General features: G+C 53.6%; 2 protein-coding genes and 1 pseudogene across 5 annotated transcripts in view; 1 reads left to right on the forward strand and 2 right to left on the reverse strand.

Moving 5' to 3' along the window:
- MAEA (macrophage erythroblast attacher, E3 ubiquitin ligase) overlaps positions 1 to 21,000 on the reverse strand; it is a 63,014-nt gene extending 42,014 nt beyond the window's left edge. Inside the window, exon 1 of one of the 4 annotated variants that reach the window (XM_058430323.1) lies at positions 20,858 to 21,000. Coding sequence is in view for 1 of the 4 variants with exons in the window: in XM_032135661.2 (XP_031991552.1) it covers positions 5,643 to 5,711 (69 nt within the window). In the remaining 3 variants the exon portion in view is untranslated. Of the gene's footprint in view, positions 1 to 3,107; positions 3,207 to 5,370; positions 5,449 to 5,642; positions 5,746 to 20,857 lie in introns of those variants that run through there. The other 3 variants (XM_032135661.2, XM_058430324.1, XM_058430322.1) reach the window with 3 other exon arrangements.
- Positions 6,013 to 23,586, forward strand: part of CTBP1 (C-terminal binding protein 1) — a 57,836-nt gene continuing 40,262 nt past the window's right edge. Inside the window, exon 1 of the mRNA XM_058430319.1 lies at positions 6,013 to 6,027. The gene's annotated coding sequence lies outside the window, so the exon portion shown is untranslated. The remainder of the gene's footprint in view (positions 6,028 to 23,586) is intronic.
- LOC116456832 (uncharacterized) lies at positions 21,283 to 23,481 on the reverse strand (annotated as a pseudogene).

Consider the following 23,586-nt stretch of genomic DNA (forward strand, 5'->3'; position numbering starts at 1 on the left):
GGGGGGGCACAGGAGCGGGTGAGGGGGGTACAGGCATGGGTGAGGGCGGCACAGGCACAGGTGAGGGCACTCATCCACCACAGGTGTGGGAGCAGGTACAGGTCAGGCAGGGTCTGCGAGACAGGCATGGGTGAGCATGAAGTAGGAGAGAAAGTCTGAGAGAAGGACAGGTATGAAAGGCTCGCCTGGGAGGAGAGGAAGGAGACTGCTCTGGGCTCCTCCCTTGAGTGGGGCACCACTCAGGGTCCTGGTCCGGGTCCACAGCCAGCCATCTGCACAGCACGTGCTTTCTTCTGCTCAGCTACATTCAGCTCAACAGTCACTAAATGTGGTATTAACACAGTGAATAATTCTTTTGTTCAGGTTTTCAAAATAATGGCCCCTAGCTACAACGATTCTGAAATAACAGACCTAAAAATCATCAGCAGTTACCCGGACAGGAAGTGCGCTTTGCTACGCCTAGGTCAGCACCCAGACATCCCCACTCCGCCTGAAGCCCCCAGAGGGTGGGGCTTGCGGCACAGCCTCTCTGCAGACAGGGCAGTCACATGCTACAGGCACCGGCCGGCCTTGTCTTCATTCTGAGCCAATGTGTCTCCTTGGGCTTGCTTCCCATTCTGCTGACCCCTGTACCCAGAGACCAAGTTACTGCCCAGCACTCAGTCTCACTGTGAGACCCTCCCTGCACAGCTCTGGGACACCCCCAGCCACATCATCCCAACGGTGCTGTGTGCCTACTGGGGTGAGAGTCGGCCAGGACTTCAACATGGTCCACAGAGCTTCACCCCAAAACTTAGCTCCGCCAACCAGCTCATAATATCACATTCACTGGAGGAGGCTCACCCCCACCCCCGCCCCTGCCCCCGCCCACTGCCACTGTCCAACATCCACCTCAACCTCGTCAGTGTCTTTAAAGGATATGAGATGTCTGTGTGTGCTTGTGCTGACGCCTCCCTCCCGCCAGAGTGTAGACCGGGGTCTCACTTGTCTCCCCATCATGCTAGCCCAGGGCCTGACTATACAGGGCCTGACCGTACCTGGCCGATGCAGGCTCTCAGACCGCTGCTGCGGAGGAGGGCATGGGAGAAGCTAAGTGCACCTGCAGCCCTGCTCTGCAGCCCGGCGGCGGTGCTTTGCTCAGGTCCCAGGGCCGCCATTACGGTGAATCAGGCATTAAAAAGCCCTTTCTTGACTTGAAATGTGTTAAAAAAATAATACTTAAAAAAACAAAAACAAAACCAACCCCCCAGCTAGCAGTGAATTCAAGTCTACATCCTCATCTCAGCCTTGCCCATCCAGCTGGAAAGGCCCAGGCCGGTGAGGGAAGACCTGTGCCAGCGCAGAGGCCGTGGAAGCCGGCCCAGGGCCAAACCACCAGCGAACGGTGGGAGAGGCGAGGGGAGTGGAGCTGGGAGCCACAGAGGGCAGGCCATGGCTCTTCTGGGCAGAAGGAATTTCCACTGTGCTCTAGAGACTGGGAGGATTCTGGAGGGCTGTGTGACGTGACTGCAGATAAAGTACATCGAAAAAGCCGGCCATAGAAGAGGTGGAGACCCGGCCTAAGACTCCTCAGACACAGCGTCACCAGGGTCCAACCCAATGTGTGTGTCATTAAGTCAAACGCTTCGTGGTTGCCTGTGTTTCTTACACTCGAGAACACATGATCCTCCCAAATCCAGCCAAGATGGAGTTAAGAAAACTGCAAAAGGCGCAGGAGCAGTTACAACTTCAGCACACAGCTGGCACCCAAACTCCCACCACAGGCACAAACCCAGGCTGTGAGGCATCAGGGCCGTGCCTGGACAACCAGACTGTCATCGAACCAAAGGCAGAACAGGCGAATCTTCCTGCAGAGAATTCAGACACCTGACAATGCAACCACAGGCCCGGTGTTTCTCAGCCTGTCCTGTGGGGAGAGGACAGCATCACCACCTGGGGTGTGAGAGGACTCGCTGGAGCTGGGAACCCCTGCTGGGGCTCCAGGAGAGGAGGGGTGGGCCCAGATGCGGCTCACAGAGAGGAGCCAGGTCCAGACCAGGGTCTCCCGGTGATGAACGCCACTTCCCGCCCTGGGCCGTGCAGACACCCATGTGAAATTCTCTAAACTATTATTTTTCTTCGGCTATCTGAAGGAAAATAGTAGGAGTAAATACACCAAAATGTTAATGAAGTTCTCTCTGTGCAGCAGGGTAACTTGAAGAAAAAACAAATTACTTTTATTTATTTATTATTTGAGACAGGGTCTCACTCTGTCGCCCAGGCTGGAGCGCAGTGGCTCAATCTCGGTTCACCACAGCCTGGATCTCCTGGCTCAAGTGATCCTCTCGTCTCAGCCTCCCAATTAGCTGGGACTATAGGCGCACACCACCGCACCCAACTCATCAAATTACTTTTATAATCAGGAAAAAAAAAAACCTTTTACAAAATAATGAAAACAAGGGCTTCCAATTCAAGATGGTAAACTATGCATGTTGAATTGAAAGATGGTGAATTCCTGAGGTCAGGAGTTCAAGACCAGCTGGACAACATGGAGAAACTGCATCTCTACTAAAGAATACAAAAAATTAGCTGGGCATGGTGGCAGGTGCCTGTAATCTCAGCTACTCGGGAGGCTGAGGTAGGAGAACTGCTTGAATCTGGGAGGCAGAGGATGCAGTGAGCTGAGATTGTGCCACTGTGCTCCAGCCTGGGCAACAGAGCGAGACTCCGTCTCAAAAAGAAAAAAGAAAAAAAAAAAAAGATGGTGAATTATTCATCTTTCCCCTCCCCCACAAGGCATGACCCACCACCCTACACCAGACGGCGTTCACAGCATTTGACAGCAAAAAGACACAGCCACAGCCAGGACGCAAGGCTAAGTCCTCATGAGCCACACCTCCATTTGGTAAGAGGAAGAAACAAGTCCCTTAAAGAAGGATCCAGCCCAGCAATTCTCCTGGGTGTGTGCATGCCCCCAGGGCACATCTAGCAATGTCTGGAGACATTTTGGGGGCATGCTCTTGGCATCTGGCAGGCAGACACCAGGGACGCTGCTAAATATCCTATACTGCACAGCCCCCACCCCCGACAAAGGCTCATCCAGCCCAAATGTTCACAGGCTGCTCCACCCCTTTGGTGGAAATAGAAGCTCCTGACGACAGAGGTGCCCAAGGTCAGTGAGTGTTGGCTGCAGCAATTCACGTCTGTTCCATTCTCTTCCCACTTCACCAGGAAAATAGAAAAATAAGTACCTGCCAGGCACCCAGGAGCCCCACCAGCCGCCCTGACGCTGTGAGGAAGCAGACATCCCAGGTGTTACTGCTGAAACCCACCTAGGGCTCCTAAGCCCTCTGAAGAGGAAGGAATCCCCTGTGAGTCTGTGGAGGACTCACTTGGCAGGAAAGCAGTTTAACTCTTACCAGGTGAAGATCCAGTCCAGAGCATGCCAGCTGCTACCACCCTGCAGGAGGACGTGCTCTCAGACTAGAGAAGCACGACATCCACCCCCCACCTTCCACAACCCCAGTCCTGCAGCCCTTGGTCCCTTCTCTGACATCCGCACTGGCCCCTCCTGGAAACTGAAGAGTGCAGCTCTTGAGCTGTGAGCTCAGCATGTTCTGTTTAATTCTATACCAATAAATGCTTCTAAATCAAGGATCCCTGGTTTCCCAGCAAAACACCTCCATTGTCCACTAGGAATCACTCCTGAAAACTTCTACGAAAAAAAGTTTTAACTCAGTAGTGACACAAGTGTCAACAGAAGAATTACGACACTATAATATTTCTTTACCTGTATGACTATCTGCATGACTATTTTAATCAGAAGCTATGCAATCACTCTGGAATGCAAATTACATTCACGATTACAAAACAGCAGAAGACCTGAAGAAGAATCCTTTCTGGAGACCTTCCATCTCCCTTCCTAGTTCCTTCAATACACAATGAAAGGATTTCTGGAAACCTTTCCTATCTGGTGTTTCCCACATTCACCAGCCAGTACCAGAAGTGACAAACCACCACGGTTCTGATCTTCAAGCCTTCTTGTGTGTTAGCTGAAATGACAGGCCTGGAGCTGCACTGCGTGAGACAAAGTGGTCAGTGGTTAGGGCTCCCTACTAATGTCACCACAATGTCCTTGTATAGACCTCTCTCAGCTGCAGGGTCTCCATCTCTAAACCAACAGAGATCCACCAATGTCACTGAGTATTAAAAACCAACCACCTACATCTTGGAGGGATCTAGCAAGAGGCTAGACCTTTGGTAACGTCAGCAACACTGCCCTCCCTTCCTTGATCAAATGAAGTGCTGGACACACAAGCACCATGAAACCCCACTGCGAAACCATTAGTGGGCCGGGCGCGTGGCTCACACCTGTCAGCCCAGCGCTTTGGGAGGTCAAAAGGCAGGAGGATCGCTTGAGTCCTGGAATCCAAAACCACCCTAGGCAACAGTCAAACTCCGTTTCTTTTTAAAAATATGAAATAAACCGCTAGTTAATGAAGAGGAAGAGAAGCTTGTTTCTGCTTTCCTATGAAGACCATCTACACCAGGGTACAGCCTGACTTCAGCAGCGCTAACTGTAGCAGGGACCTTTTAATGAATGCCAGGCACTGCTTGAAACAATACGTGGTCACTCATTTCACCCTGAGGTGACACAGGCGCTACCACTGCTTAAATCTGACAAGAATAAACAGTCACCAAGTGGGCCCTGATGTCTCCCAGTAAGGATGAATACAGAGGAGCCTGATTCACACCCCAGCAGGATGGCTCACAGCCTGTGCTCTTCAGCCCTTTGCTGAACTGCCCTGGGGCTGGGGGAACGCACAGCAACCTGGCCATACTGCATCCTCCACACCTGTCGCGACACCGTCCGTCCTGAGACGGACGGGAACACCAGGGCACTCTGGGAGGAGAGAGAAGCTACGCAGCTCTCCAGGAAGGCAACACAGAACCACAAAGCTCAGCCGCAGCTCTAGGAAAGCTATGACCTTGATCTTTTAAGGAATTCCTTCCCAGGTGCTTCATATCAAATCCTCTACTAACTAGGTAAAGAACAAGTATCGGCTCCTTCTACTAGCAGCACAAATTTCATTCTAACAAGTGCGACGTGGCTAGGTGACCACCCAAGGTCACGCAACCAGCGGCCAGACGGCAAGAGCTGTATTTCAGGTTTGGTGACGCCCATCAAAAAGGTCGCTGGGTGCCATCAGGCCGTGAGGTTTCTCCCTACAGTTCCTAACTAGCGACCGGCGCACCCGGCACCTCCCAGCCCTGGGCTCCCGGGAGGGCGGCCGGACACCGGCCGGGAACGGCGCGCACTCCGTCTGCCTGGGCGCCAGAGACCCCACGCCCCGCAAACTCCGGCTCCCACCCCAGCCCCAAATTCGCCACCCTTCGCGCTGCCAGAGTCGTCGCTGGCTCGGCTCACGCACTCTTCAAGCAGAGGGGCCACAGTCGGGCGCCTGGCAGAGCCAAAGCCGCCGCCCCCGCCACACCTGCCCGGCGCGGACCGGGCGCCCCTGAGAAGCCCGCACGGCCCCGCGAGGCCGCGCCCAGCTCCCGCCGCCCTCGCCGCTGGCCCTCCTGGGGCGGCCCCTCGCGGCCCGAGGGCACTGGCTGGAGACGCCTTCGCTGTCCTCGGCCTGCGCGGCGCAGGCGCCCACCTTGAGGGTCGGGTACTCCTGGACCTTCAGGGTCATGGACAACTGAGCCGCCGACTCCTGCACCGCCATCTTGAAGCGGCCAAAACATTAGCGGGCGGGGGACGCGCGAGCGCGCTGCACGCCGGGAAATGACGCCGCGCGCCGGCCGGAGCGGGGCGGGGGCGGGCCGATGCGCCTTCACCAATCGTATCCGTCCAGTCGGCCGGAGGCGGAAGAAGGCGCGAACCAATCACTGCCGGGTTTCCTCTCGTTCAGCCAATCAACGATAGCCCAAACTGGCGGTTTCCTCCTTGAATTCGCTACCGGGTTCAGGCCGCAGACGCCGGGGCTGGGGATGTTCCCGGCTCGGGGCGGGCTGATGGGGTGCGGGCTGCGGCCCGCGCGGGTGGAGCTGGGGCCGAGCGGGTTGGGGGACTTGGCGTCCGTCCAGTTACTCGGGGCTCCTGCGGGGTGGGCCCCTTTGGGTCCCTCGTGCCTGAGGTGACAAGGGCAACGCCGACAAAACGCCTGGCCACATGCGCTTGTAGCCAACTATTTTTCTTTAGCCCTATTTTTACCGATTTACAGCTGCTGGAATCCTGATGCGGAATCTCCGACTTCCAACTGGAAGAGGAAAGGCCCAGTACCTAAAATTGATTTATGGACAGAAACTCCCGAAGCATGAGAAGCGTGTGGCCTCTCCGCCCTCTCCTTGCAGGGCGGGCAGCGCTGGCATCCGGGTCGTGCCCTGCCTTCAATTCAGCCACTTCACATTCTCAGCCTTTCAGACACCACCCGTCTCCCTCCTTTCCAAAATAAAACTGAAATTAGGTTTTATTAATTAGGAAATGACGTCCTAATTAAACCACCTTGTGTTTCACATAACATATTTCTAAACAACTTTTAAAATATTTGGTGTTTAAACAAAGGAAAAATATCTAAGGTGACGCAGCGATGAAGCGAGAACCTCCGCTTGGAGGCTGCAACATGTTACAGCCGGAACACAAGACATCCGACCCGCACTGTGGAATCTTTCTCTGTCTTACTTAAACAGGAGTTGGGACTAAGTGTTACTCCTCAAGTGTGTGGCCGCAGACTCCAGTCTTTTAGACATTTGAAGTAAGTTTTACAGTGAAGTGCACAAATCTTAACTATACAGCTTTAATGAATTTTCACCCATATTTGCACTTTTATCTAACCATGTCCTGGCTGAGACTGAGGACATTTCCCGTGGCACAGAAAGCTCCTCTGCCCCTTCCCAGGCTATATCCCCGTCATTCTAACCCTGCTCCCCGTAACAGCGTTCCTGACCTTCCTGTAGATGGAAGCAGGCGCTCTGTACTCTTTGCACCCCTTCGCAGTTCGCATCGTGCCTGCCACTCTCCGGGATGGTCCCAGTAATACGCGGGAGCACTGCCGCAGTTGGATGGACTGCCGTCCTCTTAGAGACTCTGCCTTCACTTCACCAGGGATTCAAGATTAACCCAAAGGAAAGGACACGGGTTTCATTTCCATGGTAAAATGATCCCATCCTAGTACCATCTACAGTCAGAAATATTTAGGAATTATAAGTCAGGTTTGCACATTGGAGAGGTTGTTTAACCCTCTACAACCTTTGAGTCATTCATTCTAGGTTTTCTTATGTTGGAAGATAAAACTGTATTTGAATTAGTCCTTTTGTAAACCAAAAAGTGTTCGAAACAGATCTCAATCAGTTTAGAAGTTTATTTTGCCAAGGTTAAGGATCATGAGCGGTGACACAGCCTCAAGAGGTCCTCAGAACACATGCCCAAGGCGGTTGGGTTACAGCTTAATTTTATACATTTTAAGGAGATGTAGGCATCAATCAATACATGTGAGATTTACATTGGTTTGGTCCGAAAAGACAGGACAACTCAAAGCACAGCGGGGCTTCCAGCTCACAGGTGGATTCAAAGATGTTCTGATTGGCAATTGGTTGAAAGCCTGCTTATCTAAAGATCTGGAATCAAGAGAAAGGAGCATCTGGGTTAAAAGGGGTTGTGGAGACCAACGTTCTTATTACGTAGATGAAGTCTCATAGGTGGCCACCATTAGAGGCAATAGATGGCAAATGTTTCCTATCTAGATCTTTAAAAGCTGCTAGACTTGGCGGGGTGCTGTGGCTCACACCTGTAATCCCAGCACTTTGGGAGGCCGAGGCTGGCGGATCATGAGGTCAGAGATCAGGACTATCCTGGCCAACATGGTGAAACCCTGTCTCTACTAAAAATCCAAAAATTAGCTGGATGTGGTGGCACTCGCCTGTAGTCCCAGGTACTTGGGAGGCTGAGGCAGGAGAATCGCTTGGACCTGCGAGACAGAGGTTGCAGTGAGCAGAGATCACGCCACTGCACTCCAGCCTGGGTGACACAGCGAGACTCTTAAAAAAAAAAAAAAAAAAGAGCTGCTAGACTCCCAGTTAACCGTTAACTTCTTCAGAATCTGAAAAGACCCGGAAAGGGAGGGCAAGGGATTCCCTACAGAATGTAAATTTCTCCCACAAGAGACAGCTTTGCAGGGCCCTTTCAAAATATGTCAAAGAAATATATTTTGGGGTAAAACACTGATTTCCTTCAAGGCCAGCTATCTGTCATGTGACGCTGTCCTAGAGTCAAGTTGGAATTTAGTGTCTTATTGCTACAAAGAGTCTGCTTTGTCAGTCTTAAGATCTCTGTTTTAATGTTAATGCTGGTAAGTTTTGTGCCTGAACTCGAAAGGGAGGAGGGGATACTGAGGCATGTCTGACCCTCCCTTCACGTTAATAGTGGCAGGAGGCAGACAGAGCAGTTACCCAGTGAAACCAGACCTTCAAGCCAAAGACAGTTTAAAGCCGACCTACAAGTCCCAGGTAAATCCATGGACTGGATTGGGAACCTGTCTTCCTGCTTGGCATGCTTTCCTTTGATTGGTCCCCACCCTTCACCTATTTTACATACACCTATCCTTCCCTAATTGGCTTTTTGTTTGTTTGTTTTTGAGATGGAGTCTCGCTGTCTCCCAGGCTGGAGTGCAGTGGCACAATCTCGGCTCACTGCAAGCTCTGCCTCCCAGGTTCACGCCATTCTCCTGCCTCAGCCTCCGGAGTAGCTGGGACTACAGGCACCTGCCACCACGCCTGGCTAATTTTTTTTGTATTTTTAGTAGAGACGGGGTTTCACCATGTTAGCCAGGATGGTCTCGATCTCCTGACCTTGTGATCCGCCCACCTCAGCCTCCCAAAGTGCTGGGATTACAGGCGTGAGCCACTGCACCCGGCCTCAATTGGTTTTTTACACTGTTGTCCCCACCTTTGAGTGATGCCTTTGTTTTAGCCATTTTTGCATCCTCACAAACCAATCAGTGTGCACTCTGAGCCCACGAAAGCCCCAAACCTAGCCACATGGAGAAAGAAACCATCCAACTTCAGGTGGGGGACCACTCTCACATCCCTGCTCCACTGAGAGCTGCTTTGTCACTCAATAAAATTCTTCTCGCCGGGCGCGGTGGCTCACGCTTGTAATCCCAGCACTTTGGGAGGCCGAGGCAGGTGGATCACGAGGTCAGGAGATCGAGACCACGGTGAAACCCTGTCTCTATTAAAAAAAAAACACAAAAAATTAGCCGGGCGTGGTGGCGGACGCCTGTAGTCCCAGCTACTCGGAGAGGCTGAGGCAGGAGAACGGCGTGAACCCGGGAGGCGGAGCTTGCAGTGAGCCGAGATTGCGCCACTGCACTCCAGCCTGGGCGACAGAGCGAGACTACGTCTCAAAATAAATAAATAAATAAATAAATAAATAAATAAATAAATAAATAAATAAAATTCTTCTCTATCCTCCTCACCCTTCAATTGTCAATGTATCATCATTCTTCTTGGACAACGGGACAAGAGCTCGGGATGCACCAAATGTGAATACAGAGAAGGCTGTAACACCATGACCCTTTGCCCTTCACCAGCGGAGGGCAGCCACCCCACGTGACAGAAGCAGTGGCAGGACTGAGCCAGCCCTGGAGCCATGGGCTGATGCGGGGCAAGTGGCTGACAGAGCTACTGACACACCACTGTCCATCAGGATGCAGACTAAAAGAGCTAATTAGCATGCTGCAACACCCCCTCTGGGGCTTCAGGATCACAGCACCCCTACCTGGGTGCCACCATGTTCCCCTTGTCTAGACGCCGGAGTCCACCACGGGAGTGGCTTACAACATGCCTGGTCCAGCCACAAGCCCTGCACGGAGCCTGCTTCTGTGCTGTCACTTGGAACCGTTGGCTGGACCCTGCACTCACTCGCTCACACACCCCCTCCCAGTGGGGGCTGAGTGCACAGTCGCAACAGCCGCAAACACCGGAGTGTGGGCCTGGCATGACCTGACAGGCCAGGTGAATGGGCATCTCCTGTGGCAAACCTGGGCCTGAGCAAGGCCTGGGCAAGGGTGTCACTGGCTGGGGGTCTCTGGCTGACAAATGACCAAGAAAAGTCCTGTGTCGCCATCGTGTCCTGAACTAATTTCTCAAGTGTCTTTGAAACCCCCTTGGCTGAAGGTGGGGGTAAGGGGTTCCATTCAGTCAGTTGGGGGAGCTTAGAATTTTATTTTTGGTTTACGTAACTTGAAATTGTCCAATTGTCAGACTCTGACACCAACTCAGTATCCTACAATCCAACCCCATTCACACTCACCCGCAGAGTTAGCACAGACCCCACAGGCCAAGGTCTCCGTTCCACGAGGCTGTCCCCACTCCAGGTGACGGCTGCACATGGGGTGCCCGGGCCACCCACAAGGCAGATGACACATTTGGGGCTCCCAAGAACCCTTCCTCAGGTTCAATAATTTGCTAGAATGACTCACAGAGCTCAGGAAACACTTAATGCTTCCCAGCTTATTAAGGACACAGCTCAGGAACAGCTAACGGGAGTGCATTGGGCATAGTGGGGCGAGGAGCTCCCAAGCCTTCTCCGTGTGGCAACCGCTCAGCACTTCAGGGCATCCACCAGCCAGGAGGCTCTCCTGAATCTCATTATTCACACATTTTCGTATCTCAATCCCCAGCACCCCTTATCCCCAGAGGTGAAGGTGGAGTGGGAGAGGGGCTGAGAATTCCTGCCAACTAATCTCTGGGTCTTTCTAGTGATATCTGGAGGCCCCACCCAGAGTCACCTCATTAACATAAACTCAGGTGTGGTGGGAAGGGGCTCTTCATGAAGAAAGAAGACATTTCTACACTCAGGAAATCGCAAGGGTTCTAGACACTCGGTGACTGAACCAGGGACCAAGACCAAATATACTTTTTGTTTTAGTATAGCATTCAACAGCTGCTATGTTCCGCGTCTCTTGGTTCAAACTTCCAAAATCTTAGGCTCCAAAGTCTTGCCCAGCGTGGGTCGGCTGTCCATCTGGACTAATCAGCTATGCCAGGAATGAGCTGTGGGGCACACGTGGTTCCCTTGTGTGAGTGGGCCAGGGGCGCCCAGAGAAGAGCAGCCCAGAAGACGGGTGGTGCTGGGTGCTTCCTGCATGGCCACCGTGTGGGAGGACCTGATCTCTGGCTCAGGGACGCACTATCATAGCCAGCTCACATCACATGCTGCAGGGGGTCCACATCCTGGGGCCCTTCTTATCTCCACTGATGGACAGCAGGGCTCTGCTACTTAAAGGTAACCCCCTCAAGGTCGAGGGGGTGACTCTGCCCCGAGCTGCAGGACACAGCACTTCCTCTTGCCCAGCCAGATCAGTTTTCTGCGCTGGAGTCGCCCTTGTCGTTATTTTGATCCACTCATCTCGTAGGAGGTGGTTAACACCTGCTGAAAAACTTAATTCTTGAATGAATGAAACATGTACCTCACATCAGGTGAGAAGATTTTACACAGTTCACTGTTCTGTTGGGTTTTTTTTTTTTTTGAGACAGAGTCTTGCTCTGTCACTCAGGCTATAGTGCAGTGGCACGATCACAGCTCACTGCAGCCTCTACCTCCCGGGCTCAACCAATCCTCTCACTTCAGCCTCCTGAGTAGCTGGGACTACAGGCATATGCCATCATGCCTAGCTAATTTTTAAAGTTTTTTTTGCAGAGACAGGGTTTCACCATGTTGCCCAGGCTGGTCTCAAACACCTGGGCTTGGGCGCTGACTGTTTTGTTGGTAAGAAAATAGCATTCGATTTTCCCTTAAAATTATTTAGTAACACAAACTATAATTAGTTCCTATGGTTAGCTGTAGAGGTGGAATCAACTCAAGCCACACAATTGCTATCTTCACAACATCTGTTTGTAAATGTCTCCAGTAAAGGCCTCCCGGCTCCCTATTATTTATTCATATTATAAATAATCTAAGGTGGTTTAAAGTACATGGGAGAATACTTTGTTATGCGCAAATGCTGTGTCATTTTATATCACGGACTTGAGCATCCGGGGATTTTAGTATCTGAGGAGCGCCCTGAAGCCAATCTCCATGGATACTGAGAGACAGCTGGATACAGATGGCAAATAAGCGCATGAAAAGACGTCCAACGGTGCTAGTCACGCAGGAAATGCAAAGGAAAGCCCGAATGAGAGAGATCACTACCTACCTATTAGAACAGCTAAAACGGATAACATTAAAAATAGTGACAACACCAAATGTTGGCAAGAATGCAGCTCTCACATATCACTGGTGAGAAGGTGAGCTGGTCCAGTCACGCGGGCGAGACAGTCTGATGGGTCCTTAAAAAGTGAAACATTTGCTTACTTCACAACCCAGCAATCACACAGCTGAACACTTGTTCCAGAGAATCAAAAACTTACATTCACATAAAAACCTACGTGCAAATGTTCGCAGATGTCTTTGAAATAACACAAAACGAAAACACCTGGAAACAATGGACCATCCCTGAAAAGATGCATGGATGAAGAAACGACCCCATCCCCCATCCTCCACGAGCGACACCCCGGGGTCCCGGTGTGAGAAGAGGAAGGGGTCACCCGTGTCCCCCTCCTCAGACCTGCGCCCAAGGTCCCTGCACCCAATTCCCTGCCCAAACAGCCCCTCCTCCTGGTCCTCACGTTCCCCACCCCGGTGATCACGCCCTAACACTGTGGTTCACTGGATGTGCACCCGTCCACATCGGCTCCAAGCCGCTTCTCCCCAGGCAGGTCCGTGTTGCCCGAACTCTGCCCTGCCAGCCCCATTGTCTCTACTCCAGACCCTACTCATCCCTCCTCCTGCCAGGTTGCCCTCGGGTTCACTCACCTCCCTGGAAGGCACACTCTGACCCAGGCCAAGCTTCTCTGACCCCTCTCCTTGGCTTACCCACTGTTGCTTTTAGCTCCTGTGACTTCAAGTGCTGCCTCTGGGCCCCAGGCTCATCGGCTATCCACCTCCACCGGGGGGTTCCATGGGCGTGTCCTGTTCCCTAGGTCTCCTCAGAAACCCCGTCCTCCCTGGAGCTTAGGTAGGACGGCAGCCCAGAGTCAGTGCAAGCCACCCGCCACCCCAGGTTTCTTCCTCACCGCATCTCAGCCCTACCACTGGAAAGCAGCCCTTCCCCTGTGACCATGAAACGCCACTGTGTCTCCCTGCCTTGCTTCTTCAATCCCCCTGTGAGAGCAGCCAGAGTGACCCTTACGAAGACAAACCCAAAATCTCTCCCTGCCCCTGAGTCCTTCCACCCTTCTCGTGGCGCACAGAGCACAGCTCCCATCCTGGCCACCTCTATCCAGCTTCCCCACCTGCCACACTCCTCCTGCCTCACCCAGCCCCGGGGATTGCTTTCCAGGGACACTGCTGGTGTTCCCCACACCTGCTGATCCCAGGCCTGTGGCACTTAGGAACCCGACAGTGTGATGCATCTGCTGCCAGGCCTGGCAGGAGTCCAAAGGCCCAGGGGAGGCACGGGACCCAGAGGATGGGGCAAAGTGGGCAGGACTGGAGCCATCACCTCTAGGTCTAAACCCAAACGTTGCCAGACACTAGCTCTGGGGTCCCAGGCCACAAATGGTTACGCAGAAGTCCCTGTGCGCCGTCCCCTTGGCTCCTGTACCCTGTATTGTAGCAGCGCTGTCTCACCAGCCTGCTTGGAGTTTGACGCAAGTCTAGCTGGGTGAGAAGCGTCTAGGGCAGCGGCGGGCAGCCTGTGCTGTGTTAGCTCGCCGTTCAGCAGAGGTGGACGCGTAGCTGGGTGAGAGGCGTGTAGGGTGGGCAGTCTGTGCTGTGTTAGCTCGGGGTTCAGCAGAGTTGGACACATAGTTGGGTGAGAGGCGTGTAGGGCAGCGGCGGGCAGCCTGTGCTGTGTTAGCTCGCCGTTCAGCAGAATTGGACGCGTAGTTGGGTGAGAGGCGTGTAGGGCGGGCAGTCTGTGCTGTGTTAGCTCGGGGTTCAGCAGAGTTGGACGAGTAGCTGGGTGAGAGGCGTGTAGGGTGGGCAGCCTGTGCTGTGTTAGCTTGGGGTTCAGCAGAGTTGGACACATAGTTGGGTGAGAGGCGTGTAGGGTGGGCAGTCTGTGCTGTGTTAGCTTGCGGTTCAGCAGTGGATATAGCCCTGGCGTTTCCTACCCACCTCGAGACACTGTTCTAAGGGTCACCTTAGACATGCTCGCCACAAGTGAAAACCACCTGCGGATGCTTGTGATTCCCCAGAAGTGTTTATTTAAACTCTTCCATACACCAAGAAGTTCAAAGCCACCTCGAATCCAGAAGGGCCCATTGCCTGCCCCCGCTCCACTTCCATGCCCTCCTGGGGATGGGCACGAGCAGGGATCTTGCCCCCTGCATATCATGAAGATGTTGGCTGGGAGACAGAAGCTTCCAGTTCTCTCTGATTTTGCAGGATGAGAGCTGCAGCTCACAGAACCCCACGTGGCACTCACACCACTGCCTCACCTCCACCTCCCTGTCCAGTCTTACATATCCGCCTTAGCCTGGCGGAGCTTGGCCAAGGGTGTCCCTTTGCTCAGCACAGCTCTGCCGAGGCCGGGGTGTCCTCCTGGGCTTGCTCACGATTCTGCTGACCATCTTGCCACGTGGCCAGCATGCTCCTTAAATCCTGTCCCTCCTGGGGGCTCCTGTTAACAGGCAGATCTTTCAACCTTGGATTTTTTTCTTCCAACGTTCTCACAAATCCTTTAGCTCAGACACCTCTTGAAGAGGCTTGCATTGCTTTTCCTGGCTGTGATAAAAGCTGCTTTTATAAATCTCAGTTTTTCATCAAATCCTAATGAAATCTTATCTGGCTGTTTCATTCCTTTAGAAAACTCTTCCAACTTTGGATTGGTGTCTTCATGGCAAGGCATTCCTGTCTCACGCTGAACAAGGACTACCCAGAGAAGGAGGCAGCCCAAAGGACGCACCAGAACAGCAGGCAGAGCTGGTCCTGGGCCTCGGCCGGCCTCAGTAGCCTTGGCCTCAGTGGCTCCCCAGTGCTGTGGGCCCCGACGGGAGCTGAGCTCCAGGGAGCACTAACCACTGGTGAGGCCCCTGCACTGGGTCCTGAGTGGCTGACGTTTCTGTGCCCGCCTCACATAAGGACGGCCCCCTCTTCATTCGCAGGTAAACCCTGACCTGGGCCCTCCACGGAAAGACATGTTTCCACCTGGGCTGGGGTCTCAGACTTTCTGCGATGCTCCACTTTTGGCTCCACATACCAGGCTTCTGTTGTCTTCTCACCCTGTTTCTTAGCCCTCCATTTATTGTATTATAATTGTGTTTGTACTGTGGTGGCACCAGAAGGACCACGTGCCAGCTGCTGGGGCATCACCAAGAGCTGGAGTAAGGCCAGGGCCAGGGCCAGGGTCAAGGATGCTGGGAGGCGATGGATGGTTCCCGAGGTCGCCATCCACACTCTGCAATGCCTGAGCTCGCGTTGCTGGAGAACAGCGTGGTGGGCACCTGGGGACTGCTGGGAGGCCTTTCTCATCCACCAGGCAGCAGCCACTTCCAGCTGGGTCCTCTGGTCTTTGCAGAGGCGCTGTCCACAGGCAGATAAGGTCACGGGGAACTGCAGGTGAAACTGTGGTGCTGGATGCCAGGTGGGCAGGTGGGTGGGACTCCAGAGGATGACAAATGTGGGTCAAGGGCACTCTGCTGAGCCAGGGGCCCCCGTTCAAAAACCATGGCTTTAGAGTCCACAGGTGGGCAGGAGGCTGCTGGTCCTGAGCTGTGGATGGGTGGTGGCCCTCAGCTGACCAGCGAGTCAAATGCAGAGAACCGGGACAGAGGTTCCGATGGTGGGAAGCGGTCCAGGGGGCTCTCCATGTTCGGCGACAGTTGCCCTTTGTTGAGTGGGGAGTCCAAGGTGGACCCAGGGACTTAGGATACGCAGCAGGGCCCCAGCCCGTGGGACTTTGTGTGGGGCTCCGAGGAGGTAGATGCAGGGTCTGCAGGGGGAACGGGCTGGAGGCTCTGGGCTACGGTGCAGGTGGGACAGGGAGGGCTTGGATAGTGTCTGAAAGCAGGTGGGCCTCACTCTGGGTCAACAGGGGCTCTTTGCCGAGCACAGAGTCCACACAGAGACCTTGGATGGCAGGTCTGCAGCTGGGCAGGGGTCCCGGACATGGGGCCCACGGTACCACCCAGGAGGGGTAAAGGTGTTTGTGGACATGAGGGCGGACAGCAGAGCTCAGGTGAGAGGCCCCGGTCAGGGGCCGAGGGTGCAGGGCAGCGCAAGGAGGAGTGGGCTCCTTAGTCTCCCAGTGCAGGTCCTAGCTTGGAGCCCCGCCCCTCACAAAGCTCTGCCCTGGGATTTCCAAGGCGACCCTGACCCTGGCTGAGAGCCTTATGCTCCAACCATTTCCTCCGCTGCTGGAGCTTCTGAAGGTCAGACCCCTGGGTCTGAGGAGTGGGGACCTCACCAAAAGGAAGACCAGGTGCCACGTGGGTGGGATTCCAGTGCCTGGGCCAGGACAGAGGAGATCAAACTCCAGGAGGAGGAAGGTTCTGCACCAGGGGCCAGGCAACGGGGGAGTGGGCTGCCTGCCTGAGAACGTGGACGTAGCTGGCTCCTAAACGGCATCCGCCCCGCGTCCTGCGCTGTTGTCTGTCCCCTGCTATGGCAGCAGTCAGCAGCCAAGACTTCAGCCCCTCTTGCTAGTGGCGCCGGCGTCACTGTGATTTCTACAGCTACGAAGACGATCCGTTCTGTGCCTAGACGTTTGCTCCTTGACCTCCTCGCTCTCTGTTGCAAACGTTATTGGTATTCCCAGCAGCAGCCTGTTTCTTCCACACAGAATAACGATACTACTAATAAATGGAAATGTAAATTGTTCCAGTCTCCTGATACGATGGGCTCTGAGGAAGTCAGTCTGTCCTCGGGGAATACGCCGGGACTGAAGGAAGCCTGTGATGAGCCTCCCCTTCCCCTTTGCTAGGACTGTTGGGGGTCGGGGGGCGGGGGTTGACACGGTTCTGGCCAGTAGGGCCTGAGGAGATGTCTGCTGTAGGAGGCAGGTGATATCTGGGAAAGTTGTACCTCTTTAACCAAAAAAAGGCAAAGGGTGGGAATCAGGCACCACTCTTTGCATACGGCCTGGCAGGGTGAATATTCAATGTTAGGAGCTGTAGCAGCCAAAGTGAGACTGTGAGAAAAGAGGTAAAGAAAATGCCAAGAAACTGTGTAGCTACGGCCATTGTCCAGTCTCCACATTCTCTCAACTGTTTTCATCCTCTTAGCACCCAAAGGAGATAGTCAGGTCATAATCCTCATCATCTCAACTCACTTTACCCTCCGGCTACGCGAAAGGGAGGCATCGTACTAATCTCCCAACCCACATTCTCTCAACCCTCTTCACCCTCCCAGCAACCTGCAGAAAGGCATGGCACCATCTCCTTAGTCCAGAACCTGCCTGACCCTACCAACAACCACAAAAAAAGATATGGCATTGTCTCAATGTTCCATCAACCCACTATAACTTCTCCATCACATAAAAGGAAGGAGTGTACTAATTTTCACCTCCAATCAACCCATTTCAAACGCCCATGTTGTCATAATCTCCATTTTCCATCAACCCATTTCACCTTCCCAACCTTCCAAGCGGACAGCACTATCATAATCTCATCATCCCATTGATCTAGTTCAGCCCACCAACCACACACAGGAAAGAAATTTCAATTATGCATCGACCCATGACTTCCACCGGAACACGCACGGCGGAGGCCTATCATAATCTCAGCGTGACCTCAACTCATCTTGCATTCTCCCATTACAACGAGGGAGCTATTGTAATATTCTCATTTTCCAGAACCCATTTGACTCCCTGGATAATTGTCATAATCTCCATTTTCTATGACCGATTTTACTCTCCCAACTGCCCATGAGGAAGACATATCATCATCTCAATTCCAATCAATATTCTTCTGGCTCTTGAAATCCACAGAGAAGGATTATCATAATCTTCATGTTTCATCATTCCACTTCTCTCTTGCAAACACAAGGGGTTGTCATCCATTTTCTGTCAACCCACTTCACCCAACCACTCATGGGGAAGGCATATCATAATCTCCCTTTTACATCAATTCTCTTAATCTCCAACTACTCATGAGGAGGGCGCTTGCCATCATAATCTCTATTTCCAAGAGAGGAAAAGCAGGCCCAGAGAAGATGAGCTTCTGCTCATAGTCACCCAGCTGGTGATTGGAGGTTTTAGAGTCAAGCCCAGCATCTGGCTCGAGTCCCATGCCCCATTCCCTCCTGGTGACAGGTGCGCTCCACGGGACTCTTACAAAGATGGACGTCAATGTGCTGCAAAAGATGCCTAATAAGAATCCGAGAGGAAAAGTGGAAAGCTATCTGCGCAAAACCTACAAGTTGGGAATGGGAGCAGGATGAGAAGTAACAATTTTAAAGACCTCACAGCAAAGTGGGGAGCATGAGGAACAGAAAGCTTGGGCCCAGGAGTTCAAGACTAGCCTGGGCAACACAGCTAGACCCTGTCTCAAAAAAGAAAAATTCAATACCTGAAGTCTAACGAGGCTCTGAGTCCTGATTACCAATTGTCAACAAAACTGTTTCTGTCTCACAGAACCGCAACAGGCAGGCAAACACAAAGCCATCCTATTGTCTTCCTGTTCCTGTGGGCACACTCGTTCACATCTCTCCTGACGGTGTAGCCCTTTGAGTGCCCTTGTTCCAGTTCCTGATTCACATGGATCCAGGGAGGCCTCGTCTCCTTTCCCATGTGAGTGTGGAGACTTAAACCCCGAGGCTCCAGACCAACACTCTCCTGGGCTGCTGCCCTTTGTCTCTCACACTTTAAGACCTGGTTTTCAGCCTTCTGTTTGTCTCTGGTTTCTGTCACATCCCTGACCTCCTTGTGAGCTCAGCTCTGCATCAAGTTTGTTGTTTCTATCTTGTGCTCACAAATTCTGTTCTGGGAGGCTTTTGGGGTTAGACCATCACAGGTAAAGACAGAAGTGAAAATCTACTTTCGCACTATTTCTAAGATCAGTTTCTAGGCTTGTTTTCAGAACATTTGCCATCCCCCTCTGCTCTGGTTTGAATAATTGTCCCCTCCAAAATTCATGAAGTTTGATTGTCATTGTGATGATCTTAAGAGGTGGAACCTTTGAGAGGTGATTCAGCCACAAGGGCTTTGCCCTCCTGAATGGGCTGGCGCTGTTATCATGGGAGTGGGCTTCTTATAAAAGAGTGGGTTCAGCACCCTTTTCTTTCTCTCTTTGCCCTTCTGCTATTCTGCGATGTGATGATGCAACAAGGAGGCCCTCACCAGATGCAGCCCCTTGAGGTTGGACTTCCCAGCCTCCAGAACCATAAGCCAATAAGCTTCTGTAAACTATCAGTTACCCAGTCTGTAGGAGTCTGCCATAGCAGCACAGAATGGATGAAGACATCCTCTGTATCATTTTGCAATCCTACAAGAAAGATGTTCTTTTGTACTCATTTCATCACTGGCTAAACTGGACTCTGGAGGGCTAAAGTAACAAGGCAGGTCTGTCTGCTTCCAGAGGACCTGTCCTGCTGCGGTGGTTCTGAGCTCCCCTGGGCTTTGTGGCATTTTACAGCTTGCAGTCATCCTGCAGGGTAGATGTTATTTCTCTTCCCATCTTATGGCTGAAAACCAAGCCTTACAGCAGTTATACAAGTTATATGGCAGTTTTCAGCGACTGTATTAAAAAATATTTTAGGTAGACGATGTGGTGTATATACACAATGGTACACCAGTCAGCCTTAAAAAGGAAGACAATACTACCATATATGACAATATGGATGAACAAGAAGGGCGTTATGTGAAAAAACCAGGCACAGAAAGACAAATGCTGCATGATCTCACTTACAGGTGAAATCTAGAAAAGCTGAACTCACAGAAGCAGAGGGTAGAATGGTATTTATCTGGGGCTGGGCAGTGATCTTGGTCAAGGGATACAACATTTCAGTTACACTGGAGGAATATGTTTTAGGGCTCTATAGTAGGACATGGTGACTGCAAAATTGCTAAGAGAGTAGATGCTAAGTGTCCTCACCACACCAAAAAACAAAAAGTATGTGAGTTAATGTATGTTAATTAACTTGATTTAGCCATTCCACAATGTATACATATTTTAAAACAAGTTGTAAACAATATATACAATTATTACCTGCCAATTAAAATACATACATTTAAAAATATTTTAGATATTTGTCCATTTTTGTTTCAAGTTTACTTGCTGGTCATTTTATTGTTAAAAAATTCTTGGTTGTTTTTGGCTGGGCACAGTGGCTCAAGCCTGTAATCTCAGCACTTTGGGAGGCTGACGCGGGTGGATCACCTGAGGTCAGGAGTTCGAGACCAGCCTGACCAACATGGTGAAAACCCATCTCTACTAAAAATATATAGAATTTGCTTGGCGTGGTGATGGGTGTCTGCAATTCCAGCTACTCGGGAGGCTGAGACAGGAGAATGGCTTGAACCCGGGAGGCAGAGATTACAGTGAGCTGAAATTGCACCACTGCACTCCAGCCTGGGCAACAAGAGCAAAACTCTGTCTCAAAAAATAAAAATAAAAATGACTGTTTTTTTTCTGTGTGTACATGACTGACAACACCTTTAATACCTCATCAACGTTCCCAGGCACTTTTTGTATTTGAGGTGTGTGAAGTAATAGGGTGGCCCTTGTCTTCAGCGTGATACTCAACACACCGACCAATAAAATGGGGGCCTTTGGCTGCACACCAGGCGCTCTGGGTACTAACGAGCTCGCCCCCGACTCCGTGCCAGGAATCAGAACGGTTGCCCGGGAGAGTCGGCAGAAAGAGGAGGAACCGGACGCAGTGATCTACCTGGTTTGTCCTGGTGCTAAGTAACTTGGAGTTTTTCTTTCACACGTGGCTGGCACAGAGGAGACACTCATAAATACCCGAGTTGAATAAAATAGTCCATTGACGTGGAGCCGCATGAAGCAGCATTCGTCCATCCAAAACGCCGATGCTTCTTTAGAGTGGACTCAGTTTTCCCCCAATACTAGGATGTCCCACGCGATGGACAAAAATAGCCCATGTGGGAACAGAGACTGGCCGGGGAGACCTAGTGCCCATGCCTCTGGCACCCCCACCAAGGTGGCTGTCCAGTAGCTCCCAGGACAGCCCATCCGTGTAGGGCAAACACAATGAGCCCCTCCTGTGTGCAGGCACATGGCAGGCCCAGGCACAGGGAGGTGGGTGGGCAGGCACACGAACAGCCAAACACTGACCCTGGAGGGCGGTGGTCATCTGCTCATCACAGGGGAAGGACTGGAGGTGGGAGAGGCAGGTGGTGCCCGCCGGAGTTGGGACAAGCTGTGCACACGGCCGGGCGCACGCAAAGCTGAGGCTTCTTTGTGAGCAACACGGTCACATTTGGGTGTAGGAATCTTGGCTGGAGTTGCCCAACGTGGGGAGCAGACAGCTCTGCAGCCAGAACCACCGCTGGAGAAGGCAGCGCTTGGAACAAGCCAGGACAGTGGGACAGACGGGCCAGGGCCAATTAGAAGTCGTGATAACACGCTGACAAGTTGTGCAGAAGGACACTGTGTGCAGACGGAGGCCATGGAGAGTGGTGATGAGGAAGACGCTGGATCCCTGGCTGGCCTGCATCCCTCTCCGTTCTCAGTTGCCTGTGGAATTCCGGGGAGCTCTACTCCAGCTACACTGCACATAAAAGTGCACAGGAAGTGGATCCTGGAGAGGAACTGCTCTTCCGGGCTGAGCTTGCTGCTCATGGCAGCCCCACCTGCAGGACCCAAAGCCTTATGTGATGTTTGCTGGACACTCAGCCACGTGGCTGCCTGTTGAGCTCTGTAAGTCCATGCGGGAGCCAGGAATTTCTCCCCAGAAGCCTCTCCCTTTTATTCACCACCCCCTAGTAAATCACAACCCGACTTGCTGCAGAGGATGGAGTGCCTGGGACTCGTCTGACCCCAGCTCCCCTGGGGAAGAGGGGTGGCACGTCCCTGCGCCCGGCCACCTGCTGCCTTCTCCTGGGCGGCCTGTTCATGCCGAGCAGACAGGAAAGTCCAGTGAGGTCCCTGCCTGTGCACTCCACGAAGCACATCGTCCCTTCCCGGCAGCCTCACCTAGGCCCCTCCAGCTGCGACCCCTTGTCCCCTGCACCGATGCCTGGCCTTGGAGGTTACTGCTCATTTTTCTGGAATTTTCTTTTCTCAGATCTCTGCAGGGCTGCCCCTCCCCCTACAAGGGCTCCACACGTGTTCCCTCCTTCATGACTCCCACTGGGCTTCCCCGACAGGGCCCCACCCTCCCCAAAGCTCTAGTGACACCTGCCAGGTTTCCTCCAGGCCACAGCTCGGCAGCCCGATCTTAGAACAGAACGTGGCACGCAGGGCAGGTCTGGCTGAGGGCCCAGCATTGTCAGCGGGGGCGGAGGTCTTCCCAGGCCTCGAAGGGGAGACGTGGGCTTCTCAGGGCAGCCCAGGATGCGTCCTCACGAACCACAACGAAACTACAGCAGGTGTCTCGCGGATAGCAGTCTGCATCATTCCGTCTCCATGCCGTGGTTTCTGAAATTATGCAACTATCTGAGCATTCCAGAGGGCTCAGAGTAGCCACGCGCAGAGGCCCTCTCCATGGGGTGGATGGAAGCGTCCACTCGCGGCGCGAGGACTATCCCTGGGCCCCTCGGGAGAGTCTGCAGGGGCAGCCCCTGGGTGAGCAGGCCCGGTGCGGCCTCTCCCTGAAGGGACTTTCGGGCCCTCCCGGGTCGGGGCGTCACCGGCAGCAGGCAGGGCTTTGATATTAATGCTTAAAGAGAAAGCAGAGCTGAGCTGCCAGGACGTTGGTTAGCTACAAACCCTACTCTTGTTAAAAGAGACGGGGTCGGGGAGGGGGTTCTCCAGCCCTGAACTTCCCGGGCCGGGCAGGACGCGGCCCCTCCCGGAGTCGGGGTCCCCTCGCCTGGGGACGCACTGGGGCGGGCGCGCTTCTCCTCCCGGGGCCCCATGTGCCGCCGGCTCTCGGACGGTAAATCAGGGCCCGGGTGGGGGCGATGGCGGCCCGCGGCCTCGGTGCCCCTGGCCAGCCCAGGGGCCGGCGGGACCGCAAGGACAAACTCCCCGGAGGCGCACGGGCCAGGCCGCGGGGCGAGAAGCGAGCGCGGGAGGGCGGCGGCCGGCGGGGCGGCAAGGGAGCGGGGCGGCCGCGGCGCGGAGGAGCGCCATTTACGTTGGGGCCCGCGCCGGGCGCTGACGTGGGCGGCCCTGTCTCGGCTTCCGGGCCCGGCGCCGTCCCGCAGGGGTCCTCGGGGCGGACGGCGCTTCCCCCAGCGGCGCTGAGCCCGGCCCGACCCTGCCGGCCTTCCTCGGGGACAGGCGGTTTAGAACGTGCGGAACACCGAGCCCGGGGTCTCTGGCGGGCTGCAGCCTCCGCAAGCTTCCCGCCAGGCTCCCGCCCCGCCCCGCCCCGCCCCGCAGCCGCGTCCCGGCCGGGCGGGCCCTGAGCCGCCCGCGTGAGTCCGTGCGCCGCCCGCGCCGGGAACCAGGAGACCAACCGCGAGGCCCCGCCCGCGCGCGCCGCCG

Source organism: Hylobates moloch, unplaced genomic scaffold, assembly GCF_009828535.3.
Source record: "Hylobates moloch isolate HMO894 unplaced genomic scaffold, HMol_V3 SCAFFOLD_17, whole genome shotgun sequence".
Classification (NCBI taxonomy): Eukaryota; Metazoa; Chordata; class Mammalia; order Primates; family Hylobatidae; genus Hylobates; species Hylobates moloch.